Below are 25,781 nucleotides of genomic sequence, written 5' to 3' on the forward strand. Positions count from 1 at the left end.
GAGGGCTTCCCGGCGGCCATCGAGGCCCACCACGGCGGACTCGGGCGCTGCCCGTGCATGCGAGCGGCCGCGGCAACGCACGCACGATAAGCCGCAAAACACTCGAGCCTCCCGATGGCCACTCCAGCGAGATCGGCTGGGGACGCCTGCGACGGCTGATACGCGACTCTGATGCCGAGCGCCCGGTGACAGAAATCCAAGGGTGACTACGTCCGGGCCACTCTCGGCGTTCCTTCTTGTTTCCTTCCTCCTCCTCGAAGAAGAAAGCGGAGAGTAAAGGCAGATCGTGAAAATAACGCACAATGAAGCCTCGCAGACGACTTGGAGACTTCTAACGGTGTCATACCTTCCCCTTCCTTCTTCGACCACCGTCTAGTCCTTCTTGTCTGCCCTTCTACCCTCCCTTCGGTCGCCATATTGCTTCTTTCGGCGTCAATCACTGATCTTGCCCTTTCAGGCGATTCCTTCATTTGATAGGCTTCTCGCCGAATCGAGTACTCCGTCATGCCCCCCTTCTCGACTACACTTACAATTTTATCTCGAATTTCTTTGATCCCAGCCATCATTTCGGCCTCTTAGCCCCTTCTTCGGGAACACTCCACCGCGCAGCTTGCACCCACGTGAGCAGAACCAAGTCGTTCCTGTGGTATCGCCCAAGACTGGCCGTCGCCTCCTCAACCTATCTCCTTCTCTCGGCAGAGAGTGGGTGAAGGCGGCGTCACCCAGAGGACGGCATATAAGGTCCCGTTTTGGCGCCAGCGCAGAGCATACGCGAACCGTTGTGGCATCGCCACCGTCGCGTCTCACCAAAACCCTCTTATATCTTTTTCTCTCCCGTAACCTGCCCTATCATTCCTTCACGAAGAGGAGAACCGCAGACCAAGCACCTCGGAGCTGTGGGTGTCGTCAGGGGGGACTCGCTCTTTTTGTGCTTCGGGACGGACGGATGTGACCGTGGCCTGGAGGCAACACTTTCGCCATGAAGCCCGTCATCGTGCTGCTCTGTGCCGCGGCTGCACTAGCAGGTAGGAAGCGACTGCAATGCCCTCAGGCCCGGCTACGCGTTCGAGGCACTCGGTTGCAGTGAAGAAACGCTCAAGTTTAGCGCTCGACAATTGCATACATGATTGTTGCATGTGCGAAAATGCGGTATATATATCGGGAAAATGCCGGTTAAAATTTATGATTTATCACGCGTTTCTCAGCAGCGAGCAAAAGGGAAAAATTGTCACAGTTACTAAATCTGCCCTTCAATGAACTGTGTTTCCCTTCAACCACGCTTTTCGAAGTGCACAGGAACTGCTAAAATGCATATTTGATTTGGTAACGTGCCTGTCTTACAATGTTCGTGATGAGAGAAAACTTGATTAGCTTTCACTGACTCAATCAGTTCCGTGTACATGTACTGATATCACAGCAAGCAGTGGGGAAACAGGACGTACAGAAAGAAGATCATATATCTGGAATACCATGCAACATGACGATTCCCCCTAAGCATAATCCGCATCTTTTTTCAAGTTAGTTATTCGCTAATCTGTGTATTAGGATAATGCAACAAATTTAAACGCTGTTTCACCAGCAGTGCGACGGACATTAAGTACATGAGCAACTGATCACGGCCTTTTCAGGAATGTAAGCTAGGTGCATATTTTCTGAAAGCTGCTTAGTAGAATTATTTTCGCTTTTACGCATATTCCTGTATTCAGCATACAAATAATATTGCATTCTGAAGGACGGCTGACTGAAGCTAACGCCATTCATTTAGGCGTAATCATTATACAATATTACATGCTCAATGATAGAGAACGTCTATCATAAATAATATATTTACATGCTGAGTGAAAAGGTAATCGATAAGATTCCGCGCTTACATTGCATTGTGAAACCCAAGCTTAAGTTGCAGTTTATCACTGTATTATCAGCGCATTGTGTGTTGATAATGCACATGTGTTTGCAAGCACGTTTGTGGGCTCTAAGATATTATATTAAGTTGCACTCTTGCATGGTTGCTAAACAAGAACCGGCTGTTCATAGAACAAGTAAATGAAAGCAAATATAATTGACTCCCGACCATAAATGAATCAGTAACGCCTGGGTGTAAAAGACACTGTTTAAAAAAGATTTCGTGTCATTTGAGTTTGATGCACCACAAGAACAAAAAGTAAGCACAACGCTGACTTGGGAATACTCGACTGGCTGTGCAGAGATATCCGGCCGCGCTTCAAGTCCCGGAACACAGTTAATAAGCGTTACAGCCAGCACACAGGAGCTGCGATGGCTGTAGTGAAGTACGATTACCGTGAGCGTACTCATGTATTCATGTAATGGAACGTTAAATCTGTCTTGCAGTGCCGTCTTCACACGTCCAGCTAAAACATGTGAGCTTATTCTCGCTTTACTCGACATTAGTAGATGTCTTGGAACGCATAGATTATTTGGTTGGTGGCAGCGCTGCATCGCATTTCTCCGCCACCATATATATATATATATATATATATATATATATATATATGGTGGCGGATAAACGCGATGAAGCGCGTTTGTGTGCAGGAATGAGACGACGAACCTCTTGGAAGTAATACTTGTTTACTTAACGTTTCAGACTTGTGGACCAGCCTTCGGTACAGTCACTGTACTGTGACGAAGGCTGGTCCACCTGCCAGAAACGTTAAGTAAACACGTCTTACTTCCAGAAGGTTCGTCTTCTCTTTTTTGCATTTGCTACGTCGGGTCTTGCATGCTGAACTTTAAAGAAACCCCCTGTATATATATACTTGTTTTCCCACATAATTTGAGCCAAATGTTTAAGCATGAGAGGCACTCCGGACGCGAGTTGAGCCCAATGCATAATGTTGGCACTGGCTAGAGTTATACAGGCTATTTTTTTTTATTTTCCCCTAACTAACGGATTAGTTATGATTATTAAAAAAAAACATTTTTAAGTATTTGCTACAGACCCCAAGTGTGATACGCCAAGTTGTTAGAGCACCTTGAGAAACCTCTCAATAAATTGTTTCCAACACGATATATTTCACGCGGTCCTTTTTTTTTTTTGCGCGTTCCAAAGAAAGCCCGCAAAATATGAAAAAATACCAGGTGGCTGGGCGCTTGCGCACTGTTATTGTGCTGCTCTCGAGCATGCGATGGATGAACAAGGTCGGCTGCGGCGAGACTGGCCTGCGACAGGGCATTTGCACCGTCATGCGATAAGAGCCGCATGCCCAGATACCTACACCAGGAATAACGCCCTGTCGCGGGCCAGCCTTGCTGCAGCCGACCTTGTTCATCCATCGCACACTGCAGAAACTTGTAAAAGAGACCTTGTACGGTCTCGTTTACACGTTTATATAAACATTTTAAATATGTCTACTGTGCTTGTACAGACTAAGCGAAGTTAACTGATGTCAATGGTCGTTGACCACACTGATGAAGTACGCCTGACAGACGTAGACCCATTGCGCCCCTTTTCAGTATGAGCTTGAGTATTGCTGCATTTGCAAAGACTAATTTCGTCTAGGTTTATGTTATAGGCGCATTCAAATAATGGTCAAATCCCCAGCCTTGGACCAAAACTTCTCGAGTATTTCCTGGCGTCCTTAGTGACCCTCCTAACCTTGAGAGCTTAAAGGCAGGGTCATTTGTAAGCGCAAAACCCCGAACGTGGCGTAGACGTGTCCACGAGCAACCACGGGCGTATGTCGGCGCGTTTGTCCGGTATTATATGACCTACAGGCTCCAGAAATTGCGCTTTCATGGCGTTAAACGGGGTCTGCAACACCTCTCGCTGACTTCGCTGATTGTTTGCGTGCATGCTTGTAGCGCAAACTTCAAACTCGCGCACAAACACACAGACAAAGAAACGAGTGCACGGGACCAGCGCTCGTCCAGTTCGCCTCTCTCTCTCTCTCGGTGTTTGCGTATCACGTTCACGCTGCGAACAGTCGCCGACTACCGCGTTTGTCAAGTCCCGATGCATTTGGCGTAACACTAGAGATACTCCAGTGGCCACGAGTATCCGTGCTCGGCTATGCTTCTCGCCGATCCATTGGTCCACTCAAACTCCACTCAACCGCTCAAGCACAACAATCAGAGCTGGTTTTCATATTTCAACACCGCGGGACGCAGTGCCACGAGTGCGATATACCGCGATCGACCGACACAAAGACAAGGACTAGGAGCGTGGCCGGTGTAGGGCTAAGACGACGTCAAAGAAAGCATAGCAAAGCTAAAATAGTCTAGCTTTAATTAAGCACAGGCGGCAGCTTGGGTAAGACACGCGGGAGTTTCGTATTCTTTCAATTCGTGATTCGAACGCGAGAAAAATAGGAGGATGGCGTGACATCGAGAAGCACCAAGTTCCAACAAAATGTTATTGGCATTTGTTTCATGTTGACGCCCACACGCGTCTGTCCTTTCCCTTGGCTCTCTTTTGTTGTATATTGTTATTAAATACATATAAGGATATTCTGTTGCCGATAGGCGGCGCCGACCTCTCCTCTTCTGAGACACAATGAAGTGGAAGCTTGGGCGAGTTGGTGATTCAATATCGACATGTCTGCACAGCGCGAAAGACGAGGACAGGAGAAAGGACACAACACATGCGCCGACTTCAACTAAGCTTTTTTTTGTTAAATCCTGACAAGTCTAGACTTTAGACGTGACCAAAAGTAATAAAACATTAGTGCGATGTCACACATCTCATGAACCCCTATCGCATCACAACCAGATACTTGATTTCGTTTTCGGTGAGGGCAATAGATGGCATGCTGGTACAAAGGCTACCCAGCCACTGTATCTTGTCAGCCTCTATAATTTCACGCATAAGCTGTTCACGGTGTTTGGGAATTATGACGCATCTTTCAAATTAAGGCACATAAGGGCAGTCTCTGCAGTGAATGCCGAGATGACCTCGCACGGCTGTGGGAACATGGTAGAAGTGCTCCTCCAATCGCTCATGTTAAATAAGCGATTTCAAGCGTTTCAGTCTTTAAAGCGGTCGCATGCCGACACCAATCAGCCGGAGCGAGGGGCAACAAAGTTGCACTGCCCTCGGCGGCGTCGTCGGTCCTCGAGCGTTGACCTTCGCCCCCGGCGGCGCTTTCTCCCGGGGCTGCTGCGTAGTCTGGTTGTCAGCAGCCGTTTGTGACGGCGTAGTGTTTCAAAACAGTCGCAACGCCTTTGAGCCCGCTCTGACGCCACGGTCTCACTTCTCGCGTTTCGAGGCGAAATGGAAAGCAGCCGTGGGTGTCGCATTTAACTTCGCGTTTCTGCACTTCAGATTAGCGGCTGCGTCCGCCTCCGCTTGTGCCGTGCCGGTCGCCGATTGACCACGCCTGAAAAAAGCCGACGTAAATCACTCGCGGCCTTTCAAAATTTTCGTGATCGCGCTGCTTTGGAGCACGCCCGGCGTGAAGGTACAGGTGACTTGTAACGACTTGTCGCCAGCGCACACGCAATAAAGCTGGGGCATTTTTGCTGAAGCGCGCAAGGTCAGAACAGGGCCGCTATCTTGTACACGTTCGAAAAGCCGACGTTCGATTTCGCCTCGCGCGATTGTCCAGGCTGCGCGGATATCGTGGCCTATGCCAATCTAGTCCAATCGCGTGAGGCGAAATCGAACGTAGGCTTTTCGAACGGGTTCCTTGCTCCTTTTGCTCCTTTCCCGTGGCCACGTCAATACAAAAAATGGCTACATATGAAACATTATTACTATTCATAAAGCGAAGATCTACATGCTATGTCCGGTTATGTTTCTGGTAAGCCTATTTTTATTTCATTTTACACTGAAGCAGCAGCCAGTAGTGAGTACTTCCCTGGGGCTCGGTAGGCGTATGTTTCAATTCGTCCCTGTGTACTGCCCTGTACGACCGTGCCACTGTATCTGGCACAAACTCATTGGCAGTCTCAGCACAACGGTGTTACCCATGCTTCAGTTCACACAGTAGTTTTATTGCTACAAGTGAGCGTACATTCCGCGGTGGCTGTGCTATGCTCTAAATGATTACCTAAATAAATTATAGATCGCGCACCATAGACCACGAACCGGGATAATGCAACGAATATTCCAATGGAATAGAAATGAACACTGGACGAATTGGCAATAACTGAACCGCAGTGGGTGCGGTAACTACAAAGGGCAGGGTGAACAAACAAGTGCGTGTTCGCTCTGCCTCTGACGGTCTCTTCTTGCACGCTGTGCTCCAACAAGGATTCCATTCCAATGCTCCTTCTTTTGAGCATTGCGCCACCTGTGCTACACGGTAATATTTTCTTTATATGCAACGTAAAGGCATACGAAGGAGTCTATTTTTTCCATTTTTTAGTTACCACCATATGCAAAAAGCGCACAATGAAGCCAGAGAAAGCATTAGGGAAATTGTTTGCTAGCTTTAATCTCAATGTGTGAATGATAAGGTAAATGGTATTGAAAGTGGATGAAGAGATAACCAGCTGCAGGTGAAAGTCGAACCCGATACCTGCGCATTGCGCGTGCGCTTCTTTATAGATTAAGCTGGCCATCCTCCCGTCCACTTTGCGTATGGGCACAAGTTTAGCCGCTGGAGCGTGAGCCGGCGCCGCTCACATTCACGGCGGCGTATTTAGAATACTCCTTCAACAGCCGGTGAGTCACGCAACACGTGAGCTTGGGAGCACGTACATAAACGCTCGCACGCTACCTGGCGGCATCGAGACTTCAGTCGCGTCCTGTCTTGTCTTCACCTGTGTCCACGTTCTTTTTTTTTTTTTGTGCTGTACGGCCACATCACGAAACCGTGCAAACTGACCCGCCCCTTCTGCACTTCTAGGTCTGAAGACTGCCAGTGTGCATTAGCTGAATGTGAAGCAAAAGCAAACACTTGCCGCAGAGGCTATAGGAAATCGATAGCAATCTATTGAAATCGACTGGAAGACCGAAAAACCGATAGCAAGTTATAAATGTAAAGAGGGGAAAACGAACGAACGGGATGGCTCAATGTCTGCACGCAAGTCACTCGTCTGCACGCGTCGGCTATGGCGCAGGACCAACCGTCTCTCGCATGGCCGTCCTTAACTGCCTAGCTGTGCTCCACTTGAGATTGTGCTGAGCCCAGTAACAACATGCCAGTCTTAGTGCAAGCTTCTCATTGGTCCAGCTCGCGGTCACGTGGCTGCGCCCTCGAAGCACGTGGAACGGATGCGGCTTTCCCGAGGGACATGCGCAGCCTGATCTCGGGCCCGTGTGTCATCTAATCTCCCTTTCTCCTATTTGGAGGACCACCCAATCACATCCACGCCAGCGTTTCGACTATCGGTGCTGCGTGTTCGCAAGGTTCTTATCTCTTGCGCCACGCGTGCAGCAGCGATTCGCTTTCTGGGAGACCGAATCCGTACGTGCGCGGTTCATGACGTCAGTAGACGTAAGGAGAGCCGTAATGTCTAAGCTGTTTCTCGCCAACGGTTTTCACGTGGGGTGTAACGGGGTTTTTCGAGCAGGCGCGTGTGGCTTTCTTTCCTTGCGTCCGCTCTATCTTGTAGTCCACGAAGAGAGAAACGAAGATTTCATTTCATTTTCAAGTGTGTAACTCGACTTGGGAATGACGTGTCACTGCGTTTAATTTCAAGTGCATCGCTTCTAGCGTCAAAGCGTGTAGTGTTTAAGCAGAACAGCCGTGTGAAAGTCAAAGCACATAGAGCAGCGATAACAGAATCGTTTGCTGGAATCCCACTTCGGTTGCTGCGCAGCCGAATGGAGAGTGTACTGAAATTTACTTGGCCGTAGTGACTGTATAGTTATATTTTGCTGGTTTTGTGTACATGCTGAAGTGTACTAGAATTGAGCAGCGACAAACGCAATGACTTCTCCATGATCGCCACACAATACGGTGACTATGTAAGGAGGCCTTACACCTAAAACATGTAGCGAAAAGGACCCCAGCCTCCTCCCCGCCCCCCCCCCCCCCCCCAATCAAATGCTTGTCATTCACTATCAGAAAACATTAAAGCTTGTTTCCGGTCAAAATGGCAAGTTTCCAAAAATATTTTGCTTGAGATGGACTCACCTGTTCGTAATGCGAAGTTTCTGTTTGATACGCAGTCTCCTAAGTTTGTGACTCGCCATCTCTGGAGTATTCCGTGGCAGCTATACTTAGTACAGCAAAACGAAAAAGTAAAGTGACACGAAATTCGCAACAAAGCATGCTTATATATAGTTCAAGAAGTCTGGATAAGTGCACTCGGAATCTTGCCCAACATCAGACAGCTGGACAATGCTGGGACATTTCAGGGATCATCAATAAAAACAAGTAAAAATAGCACCCCTAGTGAAAAAAAAACTCGTATTCTCCATAACTCTTATATCCAATAACATCATATGACATATAGGAAAAACAGTTTTTTGTATGGGATCCTATATGTTTCATATCGGATTATCGGATATGGCAGTTATGGGGCATGTTAATTTTACAGAAAGGATCTACGACGCTATCTGGTTATTGCGCTCACTATTAACCAGCACAAAAAAATTGAAGGTCACAGGGAACATTGGGATGGATTGCGGCAATAAATGGCGCGCAGAAGACCACGAGTCGGGGTCATTCACGTCAAGTTCTTGTGCTATAAATGCTCGTATACGCAAGATTCAGCTATCGGGATGCCATGCACGATTAGCGAAAGGAGCAGCCCAACGGCGAACGAAAAGCTTTTTTTTTTTAATTCGGCTTCACCTGTTTGTTTTCTCACAATGAAAACCTATTTTCACCTTAGCATAGACCTAGAATTTTTCTAAAGTGTAATTTTGAAAACATGGAGCTCGTAATGAATAAAAATTCATTATGTCTTTAATTTATGAATTGATCCGTCTGTCTTTAGCTGTAGCTGTCCGAAACAGGCCATATGCAGTGGATTTATTCAAACCAGCCGAGAGTTAAGGCCACTTATAGTCCTCTGCATTTTGTGAGCGCCCATTCAGCAGTAAAGCCATGTTGCCATGCCGAGACGACACCAGCTAATATTCGCTCAATACAATGCACCCCTGGGGAGAGCTCGCCAACGAAATGCAACTCAGTGTCTTAAGATAGCTATGCAAAAAAAAAAAAGATCTTGCAGGTATATATATATATTTTTTTTTTTTTGCATATAGTGTTTAAGCAGAACAGCCGTGTGAAAGTCAAAGCACATAGAGCAGCGATAACAGAATCGTTCGCTGGAATCTCGCAGGTACATATATATATATATTTTTGCATAGCTGTAGGAATTGTACGCTCCCGAAAATCGACGCCCCAAGCCAGGCGCTCGCAAAGAACACATATGCGTGAGGAGAGGTGCCAACTTTCATCCGTGGCTAACACGCGGTGTTCAAGTTAATTTCTCATTTATGCTTTCAGTACTTGTTACTGGGCTGGTTAGTTCATCTTTTTACACAATGTTAAGACACAACCGAGGGGCGGAAAAAAGTAGTTCAGAACAGGAAAGAGCGCCTCTGCTTTACGGCAGTTAGTTCTTACTTTTTTTTTTCTTCCAGCGGGTACGTTCAGTACAATCACATGAATGTTGGCTGCTTAAAGTGATCGCCTGTTATGAGCAAACCCACTTGAAGCTTGACGCTCGTCCAACCACGCGTATTCTTTGTCCGCGTCTGTTTTGTAGCCGTCAATTTCCTGAAGTGTGCATCCCCAAAACGACCGTGGCGTTAGACTGTGCTTGACTGTCTGCAGCGTTGAGCATGTTCGGCATGCAGATCAGTCAAAACAAGAAGCGCTCGTTGTCGTCCGTCCAAGTGTCCGCTTCGCGACAGACAACTGAAATCGAGATTGAGCTTTGGAACGCGCACGTTCGCTACGCCGGCTTCCAAAGTTGCTCGATGAAAAGCGCGAGGGGTTCGCTGCGGCGCAGGAGCCGTCCCAGCAGCGCGCACGTATTTTGTCTCCAAGCTCGGCGGCGCTCAGAATCGGAGCGCGCCAACAAACACTCCAAAGGAGCAACGCCTAGCAGATTGCGGCCGGAAAGCTTTCACCGATCGGAACGGCTGGGTGACTCTTCTGAACACGAAGCCACGATAATCTTCGGAGCCAAAGGTCACCCAGGGTCGTGGTCTTCATCGGCGGACAACAGAAGATGCCCACGAGACAGAGGAAGGGGGCGAGGGGGGGAGCTGTTTGTGGTCAACAGTCGCTTATCGACGACGCCAGCTAGCGCTGTGCTAAGGGAAGAAAACTCGAGAGGAGAAGACGACGAGGACCCCGTCCGCTTGGCGCAAAAGAACCTCGCTAACAACTCTGGAGTGGTTGCCAGAGAATAACGAAATATTACCGTTGCCGGTGCACTTAAAGAAAGAGTGGACGGAATGTGTGAACAGTGTGAAATAAATCTGGGACAACCGACAAAAAAGAACTAAGAGAAACGTCATGGCGTCCCCATGTTTCTGTATACCGTATTTTACCGCGCTTTCCGGGCTTACGCAATTCACCTTATTATGTTAGATACGGTTCCGTCCGGCAATAGTCCTGCAATTGTTTGTTGATAAGGCAAAACTATTTTTTAAGAAGCACATAATCCACAGCTTCCAATGTTTGCGCATAACACAACTAAATAGTATGGCGCAATACCATTCATTACATGATTGAAATAGCATCGAATAGCATTGCAACGAAGTTTTAATCAATTTCACCACGGTGGAGGCGGTAGCACATCAATTGTTAAGGAGCATGGGTTATACCGTTAGCGATATATTTTCTATCTTCAGTGCTAACAAGTTAACATCAAGAGGGATGCCTAACTGCAAAAAAAATGCCGGGAGAAACAGACATCGGCCATTAAAGCGTGACGAGACATTGCGACGTACAAGTTTCTTCCACAGATAGAGCGATGTGCCATTTTAGCCATACCTAGGGCATGCTGTGCCATTTAACTAGCTAACAAGAAGCACAAGTACGTCTGCTGAGACAAGCGCCTTCAGCTATCAGCCGGCGACAGCGACTGATAACCATGACACGCGAATGAAGCGAAGATACCGGGAGAAAGCCGTCTGAACTATTGATTTCAAGTGGGAAATCAGTTGGCATTCGTGGACAACAGACAAATGATATCTGTACTCTGGTGATGCTTTGTCCTCTTCCGTTCTCAAGCGCGGGGATTAAATTACTGGAAGCAGTACGCTCCATTAGATGATGTTTTCCTAAAAGGAAGATACCTCAAGATCTCCTTCCTAAATGCATCCAAACGAATCAATCGTTTTTCTAAGCATATAATGCGCCAAATTTGATGACGGTTCCTACATTTAAAGGAAAAGGATGAAGTCCTGTGACTTTCAGATTCAGGTTTTTTTATCTAGGTTATCAACCTTTTGCGGAATTTGTAGGATATTGCAAAAAATTCACTAAAATGAAGCACCAGATTTACGCACTTTGCAACTTCGCAATAAGGACTGCTATAACAATTGAGCGAATAGCAACCATTTACGTGTAAAGAGGAGAAACATTTACGTAATAAATACCGTCCTCAAGTGGCACAATAATATGTGAGTGCGACTTTGGCATAATTCTCGTAAAAGTTAAACAGTTTCAGTTCATATTTAAGTTCATGCGTCAAATGCCTACACCAGAAAAGCTGGTTTCGGTACCGAGTTGGGAATTTGGGAACTCTGCGCTTCTATGGTTATTTTTCTGTTTGCTTACGAACCTACGGTAATTTTCGTAAGAATTTGACGCCCTAAAAATGTGCTGCTTTTACAGCCATCATAACCCAGCATGATACCACAAACGCAAAAAAAAAATATTCAAGTAGGTTGAGCAGCTGTCCTGTGAGGGCGTTTTCGCATTTTACATATATTTGGATAGCGAAATCGTATTTGGCCACGAGCTGCAGCTTGCTTTCAGAAGAGCTAACACGACCAATTTCCAGAAAACGTTGAAAGAGTCGTGTTTGTTTTTCTCGAGCAACGTGCGCGGTTATCGCGAGGAGGTCACGAATCGCAAAATAACCAAAATTAAGGCGTGTGAAAAATTCGAATTTGCGCCAACTTGCTAAAAAATAGGTTATTCAGCGCAACCTGACGAACACCTAGCCAGTTTACAAAACAGGGTGAAACAGCCAGAGAGGAGGCACGCTATTGCTGCAACGAAGATATTTGGTGCATCGTCGGTGCTGTGCTACAAAGCAGGCGTCTGTCTTGTCGGCCATCAATACGGGATATTATTGTTGACAACAATCTTCTAATTTATTTGTTTCATGTTTATTTTGTTTATTGCTTACGTTAGAACGCCGCCTTTAGCAAGAGCTTGACGTCGTGGGGTAACAACACCTTGCAATTGTTTTCGCGTGCACAAGGGGTTCTAGTCTACATTCTTATGAAGGTAATGTATGTTGCACAAGTTAGCCTATTACATTCACTTAACTTTTTGCGTAGCGTTAGTAAGTTTGTTAGCCGCAGTATGGAGCGACGTTTTTTAGCCATATTATTGGTTTCAATATCATTGCGCTGTAGCACTTATTTCCTATCTACGCTGTGAGATAGCCGGCACTAATGCATGGCTTTGCACTGGCTCCCCAAAGGGGTAACAACAATATCCACAAATCCTTCATGATTTTGTCTCTTCTTTCTATCTTCTTTTTTTTCTTTGTTCTTTTTGTGTGTGCCTATAACAATTCGAAACATGGTGCATATACACTGCTTCTCTGTAGCACAACTTTATTTGGCTTGCGAATTTTCTTTTTGTTAACAATTTAGTTCTCAAAAAATCCTCATTGCAGTTTAGTGACTGACAGATAATTCAAGGAAAAACATTTCTTTCTTCTGTCTTTTCAGGTCCTGTTGAACGCAGTAAAACCTGCTCGAGGCATTGCACGGGTAAGAATCCTCTCTTGGCCTCTTCGGCAACATTTCGGCACAACCGTGCTTCGTATAAATTTTCTGAACCACTTGGCTACGGGCTGAAAGTTTTGTGAGATTGTTTATATCATTTCTTTACAAATGCAACTTCATGAGAGGAAGTGAAATGAGTTGAAAAAGGGCTTTCCCCTGACGCATTTACACAAGTCGCTGCTACTTCAAACAGTATGTTCAATTTTGTTATAACTTCAAAACATAAATATAATTTACCAGTTTACATGCGTTGTTGTTAACGCCTAATGTCCGAAAGTGTGACCTAGGGCGCTATAACGTAAAGCTATTCCAGACTTTTCTATTCCAATTCTGCAATAAGCCCTCCACTATTGGTCAAACAATCTTTGGACCACCCTCACTTCGCCTGCCTGTCAAGCGACGTCACAAAACCGCGAAACCTCACCGCGTCAACGTGACGTGTAAGCGTTAAAGATGCATTAATATGCCGAACAAAACTGAATGTTCTGCTGAATAGCGGCAGGTGGCTTCGTTCCGAAAGGAATAAAAGATGACTGCCATTTATCGCTCAGGCACTGGCTACTCGCACCTGCCGGAGAGCATGGGTTTATTTCGGTATAAAAAAAAAAAACATTTTGCGTTGCCGTGTAACGTTTGCGAGCACTTTCAGCAGGTATAGGACCTCGATCTGCCAACTCCTCTTTGCTGAGGATTCATTTTAGCGTCATTCTTAAAGTTTCGTTGCATGCCGCCGCGATTTTCGACCAGCCACCGCAAGCTAAGTAAGGGAAAGCGGGCCGATCGCAGACGCCGGCACCACCCTCTTCATCTGGTTATCGATTTTCAGTGCAGTGGCCTGGTCTCATCGAATCCCTTTCCACTTGAGCGTGCTCCTTGCCTCTTGTCAGCCAATTAAATAAGACAAGCCGCTCAGTGTAGGCAATGTTATTCGTATTTCAAGCAAACAAAAGTGGCCTCCTATAAACGAGCAGGCCTTTGATTGGTCTGTTCAGACAACCCTGTGGGTCAGCGCCCGATGCTTGCGTCGGCGGTTACGCAAATTTTACGTCAGGAGATTGGAATTAAAACATATTGGAATAGTTTTACGTCATAGGGCTCCTAGTATAACCACTAAGAAAGAAAAGTTTGTGATTTATGATAAAAAAGTTGTGATCCACCTCAATGTAACATAACGCTACAAAGTCAACCTAACACAAATTTCTCAAAAAAACAATGGGCGGATTACCATTTTCTCTTTCAACCACCTTCCTCCACCTCGATAGTTTGCGCAGTATTGATTTGGCGTATTCAGTTTGCAGTTTGCTTATACTGTCTATAACCTTTAAAAACCGCAGAGAGCCGCAAGTTTACCTACCAACCAAGCACGACCTACGTCTACGACTATGCGTCGACAACTGAAACCGCAGTCCAAGGCACGACCTCTCAGAAGGTGGCCGTCCATATAAAGTGCCAGGTCGAAATTGAGCCCTTGGGATCGTGCGACTTCTTGCTTCAGGTGAGCGACATTTAAAGCCACGCTCAGCTTTAGAAATAGAACGCGGCCCGTGTTCACAAAAAAAGTGCGTATGCCAGAACTATTCCTAGAAGAAAATGTCGACCGGTTGTGACGTTCACCATATTATTAGTAAAAGCAGGATAGCGATTCTGGCTTGTGGCCCGATGTTCGTGCTGAATTTTCTTTGAAGCGCGAGAGGCAAGCAGGTTAAACGAAGACAAGTACGTTAAAACCAAGGAAGTGAAAGGGCAAGTTCTGATCATCGCGCTCTCGTTCGTAGCCTATGCTTCTCTCTGTTGTTGCTTTTCAAACTGCATTAAGCATTAATGAAGGCGACACACAGCTTGCACGAAAGAGAAGCTTCGAGAATTAGGCCTTTGGGCTCGTATTCACAAGAAGCACTTACAATAAACTCCCTCGTTAGAGGGAATTTCAGCCAATCTTGATATTGAACACACTAACAGCGAAAGCTTCCGGTCAATCGCAAGGAGCACTTACGAACGAAAAGCTTTCTCAATTCTGTCCTTATATTTGGGCCAAGCAGAACACGTGCTCTTTTTTCTACATGTCACTGGCCACATTCTGTACTCTATCCCGACTATCTATTTTTCGGAAGCCAATCTTTAGGCATAACAAATCTGTAATCATTGATTTGCAAACATAACATATTTATCATGCAGTTGCGCGAGGAATATGTCAATACTTGCATACTAAGAAGCCGAAATTGTCACGATGGTGTACTTTATCACAGTTAGTTTTATTGCATTCATCTAACCGCTTCACGAAAGCTTCGTTTCATATCTAGATTCCAACATGTGCAATTGGATCTGCACATCTTTTCGGTTTCTTACGATGACCGCGATGGACTCGGTCGCAGATTCGGGGCACCACCCTGGAGGAGGAAGACCCCTCGCGGCCTGGACAGCGGAGACCCTCGCCGAGCCTGGCCGAGCTCAGGGATGCCCTGGAGCGGCAGCCGCTTCGCTTCTCGTACCAGGACGGCCGCGTGGACAACCTGTGTCCTGCGCAGGGCGAGACTCCGCGGGCTCTGAACATCAAGAAGGCCATCCTGTCCTTGCTCCAGAACAGCATGAAGGAGCTGGAAGTGAGCGAAGACGTGAACGAGGTGAGCTCCATACCAAGGAGAAAGAGAGAACGGATAAAGGAAAGTACGAGGGCTTGATCGGGCTATCTGAGGCTCGCCGAGGAGTCCGGCGAGCTACCCTTCACTGGGAAACGGGGAACTATATGATCAGTAGAAACAGTGAAGGAAGTGTTCCCAGCACGCGTGCACACATCACCTGAAGCGTTCATCGTTCATTCCTTCACAAGCTGTCACATGGGCTGGTATCTAACAAGACTGAACTTTCACAGGAAGATGGAAGCTTGAAGTGATTGAAGTGGTTGAAACATGGAATGTCGCCGAAGCCAACATTTCCACAAGGGGCGTTGTCTTCGCCAGGGTGGCTCCCGTAGCCGAAATGTTGGCTGCAGCGACTTTTCTTGTTTCAAGCGCTGTAGATCATATAGGCTGGTGCCACCATTAAGTTTCTATGTACAACCCAAAGGCACGAGAGCACGTTTCGGGGATTTCATCTTCTCTATACGGTCTGTCACATAACTTGCCTTAAGCCAATCAATAAAAGCCCTTCGATCTTTGTGGGATTGATAGTTGCCGAATAGTTGCTTTAATATTTCTCCTATACGGCATGTACCCGCACTCGAAATATGAATGAATAGGCACTCGTAAAGGAGACGCTTACTCGCAGACGACAGAGTGAAGTTTTCTCACGTCGGATAAGCTCGGGTAGAAGTTCCGATTCTATATGTGAGTCCATGGCATGTGAAGTTTATTGAAAGCTTAAGGCGGTAGAGATACAACAGAAGGAATGTGCCTCCCCCGTCTCTTCAAACAGTCATAGCATTTAACAGTTTCCAAGTGAAAAAAGTGGGTACCTGTTAGTCAACTACGCTGTATTCCACTCTCTCAATTGCTTACGGCTTCACAGGTTCATTTCCATCTGTCAGTTCCGTATGTTCTCACTCAAGGTTTTTTTTTCTGGGAGGATGTGAGTGGGTCCTCTGTTTCGTTCGTTCTTTTTTTTTTTTTGTTTGTCACTCGCCGCCAGGTGGTGCTTGAAAAAGTTGTGCCACAAAACGGCAAGAAAGAAATCAGGAGGGAAAATTTGTACGCCTTCCTACTTGAGGCCCGAGCTTGACTACCTGAGTACAAAAATGTACCGGAGCAATTATGCGCCACAGATGGGGCGTGTGTGTGCTGCCAAAAAGCACGGAAACGTCTCTTCACATCGTAATGGCCATCCAAGTGAGGTTCATAGGGAGGGTCCACCTTCCACAAGCGTTGCGATTCAACGAAGATGGAATGCTTAACTGATCAGTAGTTGAGATCTGTAAGAGACGATTAGGGAATTGGTGGAAGAAAAGCCGGAAAGATAATGATAGAGCCGTATTCACTGTAAAAGTGGTACAATACAGTGATAGAGGTTTGAGCTACTAGAGTAGATCGAGATCAGATAGGCAAAAGACTTCATAGCGATATATTTAGTAAAGCCTCAATAAATCAAGCAGGCTCGCGGAATATTTGTCCCTACCCCGATTAAAGTGATGCCAATAAACACCATCACTATCCTCACTCCCACTCCGATTCAAAGGGGATGTCATTAAACATCATCGGCACAATCACTTTATGCCTTTAAGCAAAATCCCTATTGGGCCTTCGAATAAAAATTTTGGCAGTTCTCGCTTGTGTTGCGTGCGCCATCCTTGTTGTCCGTGAGCGCATCGGGCACCCCATGAAACAAAGCAGTACCAACTCGAACTTCAGCTCTTCGGCTTACCGTAAATATTCTTTTCTTTTTTAGTTGTGCTTACGGGGAGAACTTTGACATTGCAGAAAATAGGTTGCCTAGAGTAGATATGCAATTGCCGTGATGCACCTTTAAAATAAATTAGCCCGGCCCCATGCAAACTTTTCGAAGTGTAACAAAGAACTTTGCAATGAAACTTCAGGATCACTGTTTCTCGGTTCTCTATCATGCTTGGGCAGCGGCTGTTTCTATGAGCAGTCCTTATTCAGGAGGGGTTTGGGCATTCGTGTTGCGCTAAACCAAAAATGACCAGATCATGAGAAACGATTTCCTTTTCTACCAGTAATTGCGCCCATCAGGTAACTATTTTTAGAAATCTCTACATACTCGTCAGCAAAAGGGGTTTTTAGAGGTGCTTTATTCACTTTAAAACTGCAGACAAGAACCTTAGTGGTCCAGTCTCATAGAGTGAGTAAATAGTGTCAAGTACGCAAAGCACAGAAGTAATAACCCGCACAATTTTTACATTTACACGTTTTCTTTCGTTTTTGATAGTACAGGAACTATTCAGATAACGGGAATTTTCTTAGCAATCTATAAATCCGAGCCTTCAAGCTTTATGATTCGAAACGTTCAAATATTAACCAACAAAACATCTTGTTGCTTATGCATAACATACCCTGCTTAATGCAGTGTACTGAGGACTAAACTCATAGCTTGAGTTTCCGCGCACAGTGTGTCGACGCTAAGTAGTATTCAAAGCGCGGTACTATGGCATAAAGGAACGTGTGATTAGACGTACAGCGTGGCGACAACACAGACCTTACAGACGATGTCAACGGTTTTAACATATACACTGGTTCTCCCGCTCTGTTGGTGAAAATATGAATCATCATGGAGGCCGACTTCGCGCACTCTTGGTTTCAACCGACCCCTTTTTTTCCTTCTTCTTTTCTCCAGCTCGACATCGCTGGAAGGTGTCCCACGATCTACGAGACGCTCCCGAAAGGCTGGTCCTCGACGAGCGTACGCCGGATCAAGGACCTCTCTCAATGCAAGGACCGCGAGAGCACAGTCACTGCTTTGCAGGCTTCGTCAGTGGACGACGTAAGGACTTCGCCTTTGCCGCCATCTCGCGTAGGCCGGCAGACTTGGGGCGTTGATTGAGGAGTAGTGTTCAGCTGCCAGTATCTGCAATGAGCTTAGCGTCATGAATTCCACGTAAGGCAGTTTTACGAAATGAACATTGACAACCAGGACCGCACACTTTTTGCTAGTTGGCTTGATAGAGTTACTGAAACCGTAGGGCTTAAGTGACGTCGGCAAGGAAGAACGACAAGGATGTGCGCTGTCGTTCTTCTTTGTCCGCGCCACTTAGGCTCTATGATCCCAGAAAACAATGACAAGTTCTTCTTTTGTGCCCAGGTTGGCGCGTATTGTCAAGCCAAGACGCGAACTTATTATCATTAGGTTTACATATATAAAGCAGTCCCAAGAGAGAGAGAGCTAGCAGGCAACTGCCACCATGAGGGGCACAGCGCCTGTCGTTTCAAGCAGAAAAAAAAGTATACATAGGAAAGGAATCGTGAGTGAATTGGGAGGGGTATGGTGTATGAAGAAAGGGGAGAGAATAAAATAAAGAGTAGAAGAACAATACAGAAATAAAATATGCACGTGTGTCACGCACTCACCGGGCGGAATTGAGAGTTGTGCGAGGGATCCACAAGCAGAATATCAGAATGAGAATGACAGGCTACGATCGGATTCTACGCCTTCTACAATCGGATTTTACGCATTCAAAAGTGAAAGAAGGGTATGCGTGATTGATCACGTTTGGACGCACGACCAGCGAGAAAAATAATGTCATCCACTGTAGGCGCACGGTAAGCTAAGTGACAGTAAGCAACAAACAGACAGCGCGCTTAAGAAGCTGGTATACGTCACAGCAATAATATGCTAATATGTTAACGCAAGAATACCCACTTTTTTTCTGGCAATGCCTGGATTCCTCTTCGAGCTTATAACATGGTGCAGTGTGTGGCTGTTACAGAAGCCTATATCTGCCTGCCTAACAGACTGCCGCGCTCTCCCGCAGAACCTGCGGTCAGCGCCAGTGGTCAAGGGTCGCCAGGAGTGCAAGCAGGTCTTCCAGAATGGCCTCGTCGACAGCGTCGAGTGCAAGGAGTCGCACGTGGTGCGCCCCTTCTCCAAGAGCGAGAACGGCGCTCGCACTGACGTCACCCAGAGGCTCAACCTGCGCAGCCAGCGGAGGGCGCAGGGACGCCGGCCAGGTGAGGCCGCCAGGGAACACTTCCGTTTGGGCCAGGTGGCGGGACGCTTAACCAGTGCAAATAAACGAGGACGCAAGATTGCGTCCTGTGCGTACCTTGTGTTCTATATGATTTCGTCCCGTCCTGTGTATACGTGTTTCTTGTGTCCTCGTGTATTTGCGCTGGTTTAATTTGGAGCCTGTCAACTCTATCGAGGGAATAGCGTTGGCTACATACAGTGCTGCACCCCAGGGTAACCCAAGAGAGTAGCCAATCCGATCGTTCAATCGCCGTAACGCTTAGTGCGAGGCACTAACGAAACGAGTCTATTGACAAACTATCGAGACGGAAAAGAAATTGTACACCTAAGCTCAAAACGAAACCGAACTAAAATCCGGGTGAAGTATTTGTACATTGTGAGGAGTGCGTAAATTTTGCTTGCTCTAGCTAAATGTTTTGTTTCGAATGCATTTCGTGGCTTGGTTTCCGTATCTTTTCATACCGCAACGTAAACATTGTTGCATTATTCTCATCGCACAGCTAAGTTATGCCTGCTTTATCTACTCTAGCATTCAAACGCAGAGCTAAAAAAGAAAGCTTTCATGCTTGAAAAGATTTCAAGCCAGATTGGGCTACATCGCTGATATGAAACACACATAAAGAAAGACACGAAAACGCAAAATCTGATGCGCGAAAACTTTTATTCGCTGCCAAGAGGCACGGGATTTACAATATGCACACAAAGAGCAATCAAAACGAAAATATAAACACATGGGCTCCATTACAAAGGGTGTCACTTACTTTTTCGTTTATACTGCTTTAGAAGTGATATTTGCTTGAAACTTAGTGCTAAGAATAAAGTGCTTATGCACGTGTTAAATTCGCCGCACAAATTCAACGAAAGAAGACCTTAGTTTTATGATCAAGAACCAGCTATACTAAACACAGCCGTTTAGTGTGATAAATCTGGTCAAGGTAGCTTGCCGCGAACTTGTGAATTTTCTTACCTTCAAGTGTTCACGTGTTCTTTTTAACATGTTCTAATGCAGCGTACAGTTCAGAAACCGAGACTGACCTGTTGTTCGACCATGACTACGAGGTCGAGGAGTCTTCTAGTTCGCTGCAACGTGCTGAGAGCGCACTACGAGCCATCGCCGAGTCAGCAGGAGATGCCGTCAAGTCCTCTTCGCCCGGACTGTTCACCGAACTTGTGTTCAGCCTGCGCAAACTGACCATCACCGACCTGCAGATCCTGTTACGTAAAGCCGAAAGCATGTCACCAAAGGCCAAGTAAGTTCCAGTGCACCCTTACCTACACACCACGATGAGGGCGTAAAAGCGCAATAACTTTTTTCAGCCATACTTATTTTGCAAGTTCGTCACCTAGAATTGCTGCGTGATACGTCGTCGCATTTAATATTGCATTACTCTTGTATTTCTAAAGGCTAATGAGATCATGACTATATTACAGATCATTGTGAACGAATAGTAGTACAGATATGGCTGTAGTAGCTCTATAATAGTCGAGTGATAACAGTCTGGCAATAATGCAAGTAAAACATGACAACGTGAGTAACAAAAGGATGTCGGCAAGTTTCACTGGCGCTTTTTTCTGTTTTGTTTTATAGTGTGCACTCCATTTTAAGCACTTAGTTATTTCAGTTTCGAGCCAAGCTTCTAATGCGCACAGTTTGCAAACCAATGACCACTTTTGGCGCAAAAGAAAGAAATTAGCGCCAAAAACGCGATCCCAGAGAGTGGAGGACATAACAATAGGACGACCGGGGACCTCACCTGACCGGTCTTTATGTCCGCCCCTTCTGTGATCGTGTTTTCGGAACTAAAATCATTATTATTTGGCCAGCGCCAACTAGCCCAACAGCAAGTACTACTAAAAGTGCCCTTTTTGGGTATCTCCTTTCTAGGAAATTTTTTGTGGACTCCCTGCCAGCTGCCGGCAGCCCTGCCGCCATCCGCATGATGACTGACTCCATGATCTCAGGTCAGGTCGCCGGAATCGACGCCGACATTTGGCTCACATCCCTGGCTTTCGTATCGAAGCCCACGTCGGAAATGATCGAGCACGCTCTGGTGAGTATGCCTTAGATGAATGACAAGTTGTTGAGTTCCACAATGCGATAAGTTTGCCAGAAATGTCCGCAAAAGTCGTCGATCCTTTATGTTTACTGGAATTATAACGAGATGAGTCTCTTGGCAAATTATCCTACGGGATTTACCAACCCAGTATTCGCGACTAACCCCATTAAATTAATGCCGGTTGCAACAGAAACGAATAAAGTACTGCCCTCGCCCCCTTGGTTGCCCATGTCATTTTAATGCTGTCAGTGGTTGTCAAGTCGTGCAAAGACGAACCGTGCAATCACGCGCCCCGATGCGCCTCACTGGCTGGTAACATTCACAATACATGATGGGGCAGCTAAACGCGGAGTCACGGCCACCGTGACTTACAGGGTTGCGACCACACGAACGCTCGAATAACTTAGAGCATTATGTGAGCTTATGCTATTATTGTTCCATGATGCACAGGCATCACCGTTCATTCTCAATCTCCTGCAGGCTTTCTTTCAATTTTTTTCAGTTCTCGCCACAAAGAATTAGAAAGCATCCTCCTTTGCACGGTGTCAAGTCAGTCAAGGTTTATTTTGGGGGAAGTACGTTACAGGAAAGGCTGGCAAGCAGACGCATAGCACCTGATGATTGGAAAATTCAGACAGCTTGTCTTTGAACACGACTAATACATACAAGAACACATGCTTAACGTGTGATGTGGTCTCATCAACAAGCCCGGCTAACATTAATTATGCTGTGCAAACTAGAACATCTGATTAGGCAAACCTCAGAGTACACCGTGGAGGACTGGCATGACCACGTTGCTCTATCGCCACCACGCGCAGCCTCTGCTGAAGCTGGAGCGATCTCAGGCCTACCTCGGATTGTCCACGATGGCCTACGCCTATTGCCGCAACAACGCGAACTGTGCCACGGACCGCCCCATCAAGGAGCTCGTCCGCGCTCTGTACCTGACCCTTGGCGAGAACTGCTACGCCCGCGACGACCGCACGGTGAGTGGAAGCCATGTACCACCGTCTGTGCTTTATGCGGCGATGTTGTAATCAGCATTGCAGTACGCCAGGTACCATAGCACGAACAGGGAACAGGTTCGGAGAGGACATGTCCAAGACGGGAGGTAGCGTTAAGCTGCTGGACATTAACGCTGTATGGGCTTCCATTCCAGTGAAGTAGTGTAGCTTTATGTGAAAGGGCCGCACGGCTCCACAAGTAGCGCAAGCAACGATTTGAACACTAAGCCCAATGTTCCGCTGCAGCCCTGCTTATTCCTGATGTTAGGGCGTTCTTGGGAGCTAGTTAGTTCAGACTTGAAGGAAGGTTGAAGCTGCGTGAAAAAAAAAACGAGGGCCAGCGGAAGGAGCACACAAGACACCGAGACTGCAGACTGCCAACTGTTTATTCTTGAAAATCAAAGCATAGGCTATTTCAAGCAAGATTACAGGCACGTGACCACATCGTTCCCACGCGCCATTCCCTCGTGCTTGCCAATAAGGGCCAAAAACTGTAAGCATGGAGCCCACAGCACCGGAAGCATATTATGTAACTTGGGCCAAGGACTGCGCTGAGAGCCCGTTCACAGAGAGTCTTTACAGAAACGGGAAACGCTATACCAATGTCTCTCCGTAATTGTTCGGCTTCCTGCAGACGCTAATGGTGTTGAAGGCTCTCGGCAACTTGGGCCAGTCTGAAGGCGCAGAGGAGACGCTGTACCGCTGCTTCCAGAACCCGCAGCTCGACATCGAGATTCGTCTAGCCGCCGTGCAGGCATTCCGCCGCTTCGACTGTGATATACCGGTAAGTGGAATCGCAGTTACGTCAGCCGGTTCGGGCTGCTCAAATGGCGACTGAAAACTGAACTGAGTGAATTGTCAAGCATTCATATTGATTACGAAGCACTAAAGAAACAGCCCGGGCACAAGCAGTGTAAGGCCCTGGTCATACAACACTTGTCATGTGCCATGCTCTATTTGTGTTTACGTTCTAATGATTTTTCCCTCTAATCAATACGAATCTTTCCACAAGTCACTGCATTGCCTTTACGCGTTGAAATTAAGCTCACGAGAGGTTAGTTGTTTCAGAAAAACTATTGCTTCAAATGAAGTAAGCTTACGAGCGATCGAAGTCCCATCAGACAAGGTAAACCACTGCAGATCATTTCAAGAAATGCTTTAGAAGCGGTTATGATCCGCTCTTCGCAAAGGTTTGCAACCGTACTCACGAAAGCGGTATTTGGGATAATTTGTAAACGAGCAATAAATTTTAGTGCATATAGATATGACGCTTCCCGGCAGCTTTAGATTTCAGTCTCTGTGATGTATGAATGTCAGCAGATCAGGACATTCAATACGGCCTCAAGATACCGCTGAGCTTACCCTTGGAAGGCTCACGCAAGCCTGATCGCAATAATAGACAGACTAACTAGAACAAATTCGCAGATGAGAGCGTTATCCGGCGCGTTTCTTCTCATCACGGACCTTTTATTACGCTTTTGTTTTTTCAGCCTCGTTAAGTGCACCAAGTGTATGGCCCACTTGTCTCGCTTTATTGCGTGTGAACTTAGCTCGCTTAATACCAGCAAACCACTTACACAGCTGCGGAGCTCCATCCAACGAAACTCCGTGCATGGACCTCCTCCGGACGCAGAAATATGAAAATTATAAATAAATAAATTGAACAACAACAAGAAAAGACACTTCCAGCCTTTCGTTCTTACAAATCACAGACAACTTCCACACTTATTCAGTTTCTTCGCATTATAGTGGGACAAAAAAAAGGCAATTTCCCATAATGGAGAAGCCAGAGAATATCAAACTCTATTACGCGTTGCGAAGCGTATACGCTAGAGCAATGGTTTTGATTATTTAGTCTAAGTTGGATGTGATTCGCGATGCGGGCCACGTAGCTGAACGTGCACGCATTCACGCTTTCTCCACCGACGCCCACGTGCAGCGCAACCAGATGCTGAGCATCTACCAGAACGTGCACGAGAACGTTGAGCTGAGGATCGCCAGCTACTTGGCCGCCATCCGATGCCCGAGCAGCCCAGTCATCGACGCCGTCAAGGAGACGCTGCGCACGGAATCCATCAAGCAGGGTGCGTTGCACGATGTCGGCATTTTGCGCTCTTTGCACGCGTGCAGGTGGCATGCGGTGCTGTCATTTCTATAGTTTAGGTTCCTTTCTTTCTCTTTCTTTTTACGAGAATGAGACCACGTTGGTCGAGGACTGTACAGCAGGGACGCTTACAACGTCGTGGCTGTCAACACGTGTTCATTCTGAGATCACACTTGCGCTTCAGACTGCTTGTTCAGTTCGGGGACACTCCTTGCAAAGAAATGGTTGGTGAACAGGCCCGTCCTGGGCCAGTATTTCTGCATAATTATGACAATGCACCGCTCCTACAAATGTGTAATGGCTCCTGGAAAGTGTGTTTTCTAGTTAATTGCAAAATTATTTTTAAACATATTTAATATAACAGCTTAATTCAACGTTAATTTTATTCGTCGCAAAGACAGCTAGCTCCTAACTCAGCTCGTGCTTAACTATAGTGACGCTCTGCGTTATTCGATAACAGCTCCCAAGAAAAAAACCTCACGGCCCTGTTCCTTTTGTTCTATTTGGTTGGATTTTACCGCATAATTACACAATGAAATGCACTCTAGTGGTGAATATTATTGGAAAAGGCTGCATTTCAGCAGCTATACGTAGCGCTGCCACCCCGTGGTAACATAGGCGCCAAGTCGTGAACATAGGTTAATCCTTTGTGCTTCGCAAGAACTGAGGGCAGCGCATTAGGCGGAACCCATTGAGTCCTTTCGGTGCCTCGGGAACTCCGCCATGCAACCTACATCCACAAACGGGGACGTGGGCACTCGCCGCCCGGATTAGGGACCCCAAGTGAAGCGGGGTCCGGGCACAATTTCTCATAGCAAACGGCTGCATGCAGCGAGAGCATTCTTTCAAGTGCTTGTACAGGGCACTTCATTATTTAGGGACGTGCATGGTGTAAAAGCCGCATACAATGGGAAGAAACGACCGTTTCATTTTCGCTATAATCTAGCATGTATCAAGTGGCACACGAAAAAGTGATGATGCATTTTCTCACTGTTCAACTCGTTATCGACCTTACTTTCATAACGGATCTCGTTATCGGCCTCGTTTTGCGACTTGGAATTCAAAATCATGATCATCCTACGTTTTGTAGCATTGAACAAAGCAAGAAGACACGACAAAAGATGGCCACGGGGCAAGCGCTGCTC

The 25,781-nt window shown here is 46.5% G+C and overlaps 1 protein-coding gene across 1 annotated transcript in view; it reads left to right on the forward strand.

Moving 5' to 3' along the window:
- Positions 1 to 763: 763 nt before the first annotated feature.
- LOC126517590 (uncharacterized) overlaps positions 764 to 25,781 on the forward strand; it is a 73,111-nt gene continuing 48,093 nt past the window's right edge. The window contains exons 1-11 of the mRNA XM_050167355.3: positions 764 to 1,025; positions 12,782 to 12,823; positions 14,173 to 14,333; positions 15,211 to 15,459; positions 18,122 to 18,268; positions 19,257 to 19,452; positions 20,481 to 20,721; positions 21,357 to 21,522; positions 22,347 to 22,514; positions 23,167 to 23,316; positions 24,472 to 24,616. Coding sequence (XP_050023312.1) covers positions 980 to 1,025; positions 12,782 to 12,823; positions 14,173 to 14,333; positions 15,211 to 15,459; positions 18,122 to 18,268; positions 19,257 to 19,452; positions 20,481 to 20,721; positions 21,357 to 21,522; positions 22,347 to 22,514; positions 23,167 to 23,316; positions 24,472 to 24,616 — 1,711 coding nt within the window. The 5' untranslated portion in view covers positions 764 to 979. The remainder of the gene's footprint in view (positions 1,026 to 12,781; positions 12,824 to 14,172; positions 14,334 to 15,210; positions 15,460 to 18,121; positions 18,269 to 19,256; positions 19,453 to 20,480; positions 20,722 to 21,356; positions 21,523 to 22,346; positions 22,515 to 23,166; positions 23,317 to 24,471; positions 24,617 to 25,781) is intronic.

This window comes from Dermacentor andersoni, chromosome 11, assembly GCF_023375885.2.
Source record: "Dermacentor andersoni chromosome 11, qqDerAnde1_hic_scaffold, whole genome shotgun sequence".
NCBI lineage: Eukaryota > Metazoa > Arthropoda > Arachnida > Ixodida > Ixodidae > Dermacentor > Dermacentor andersoni.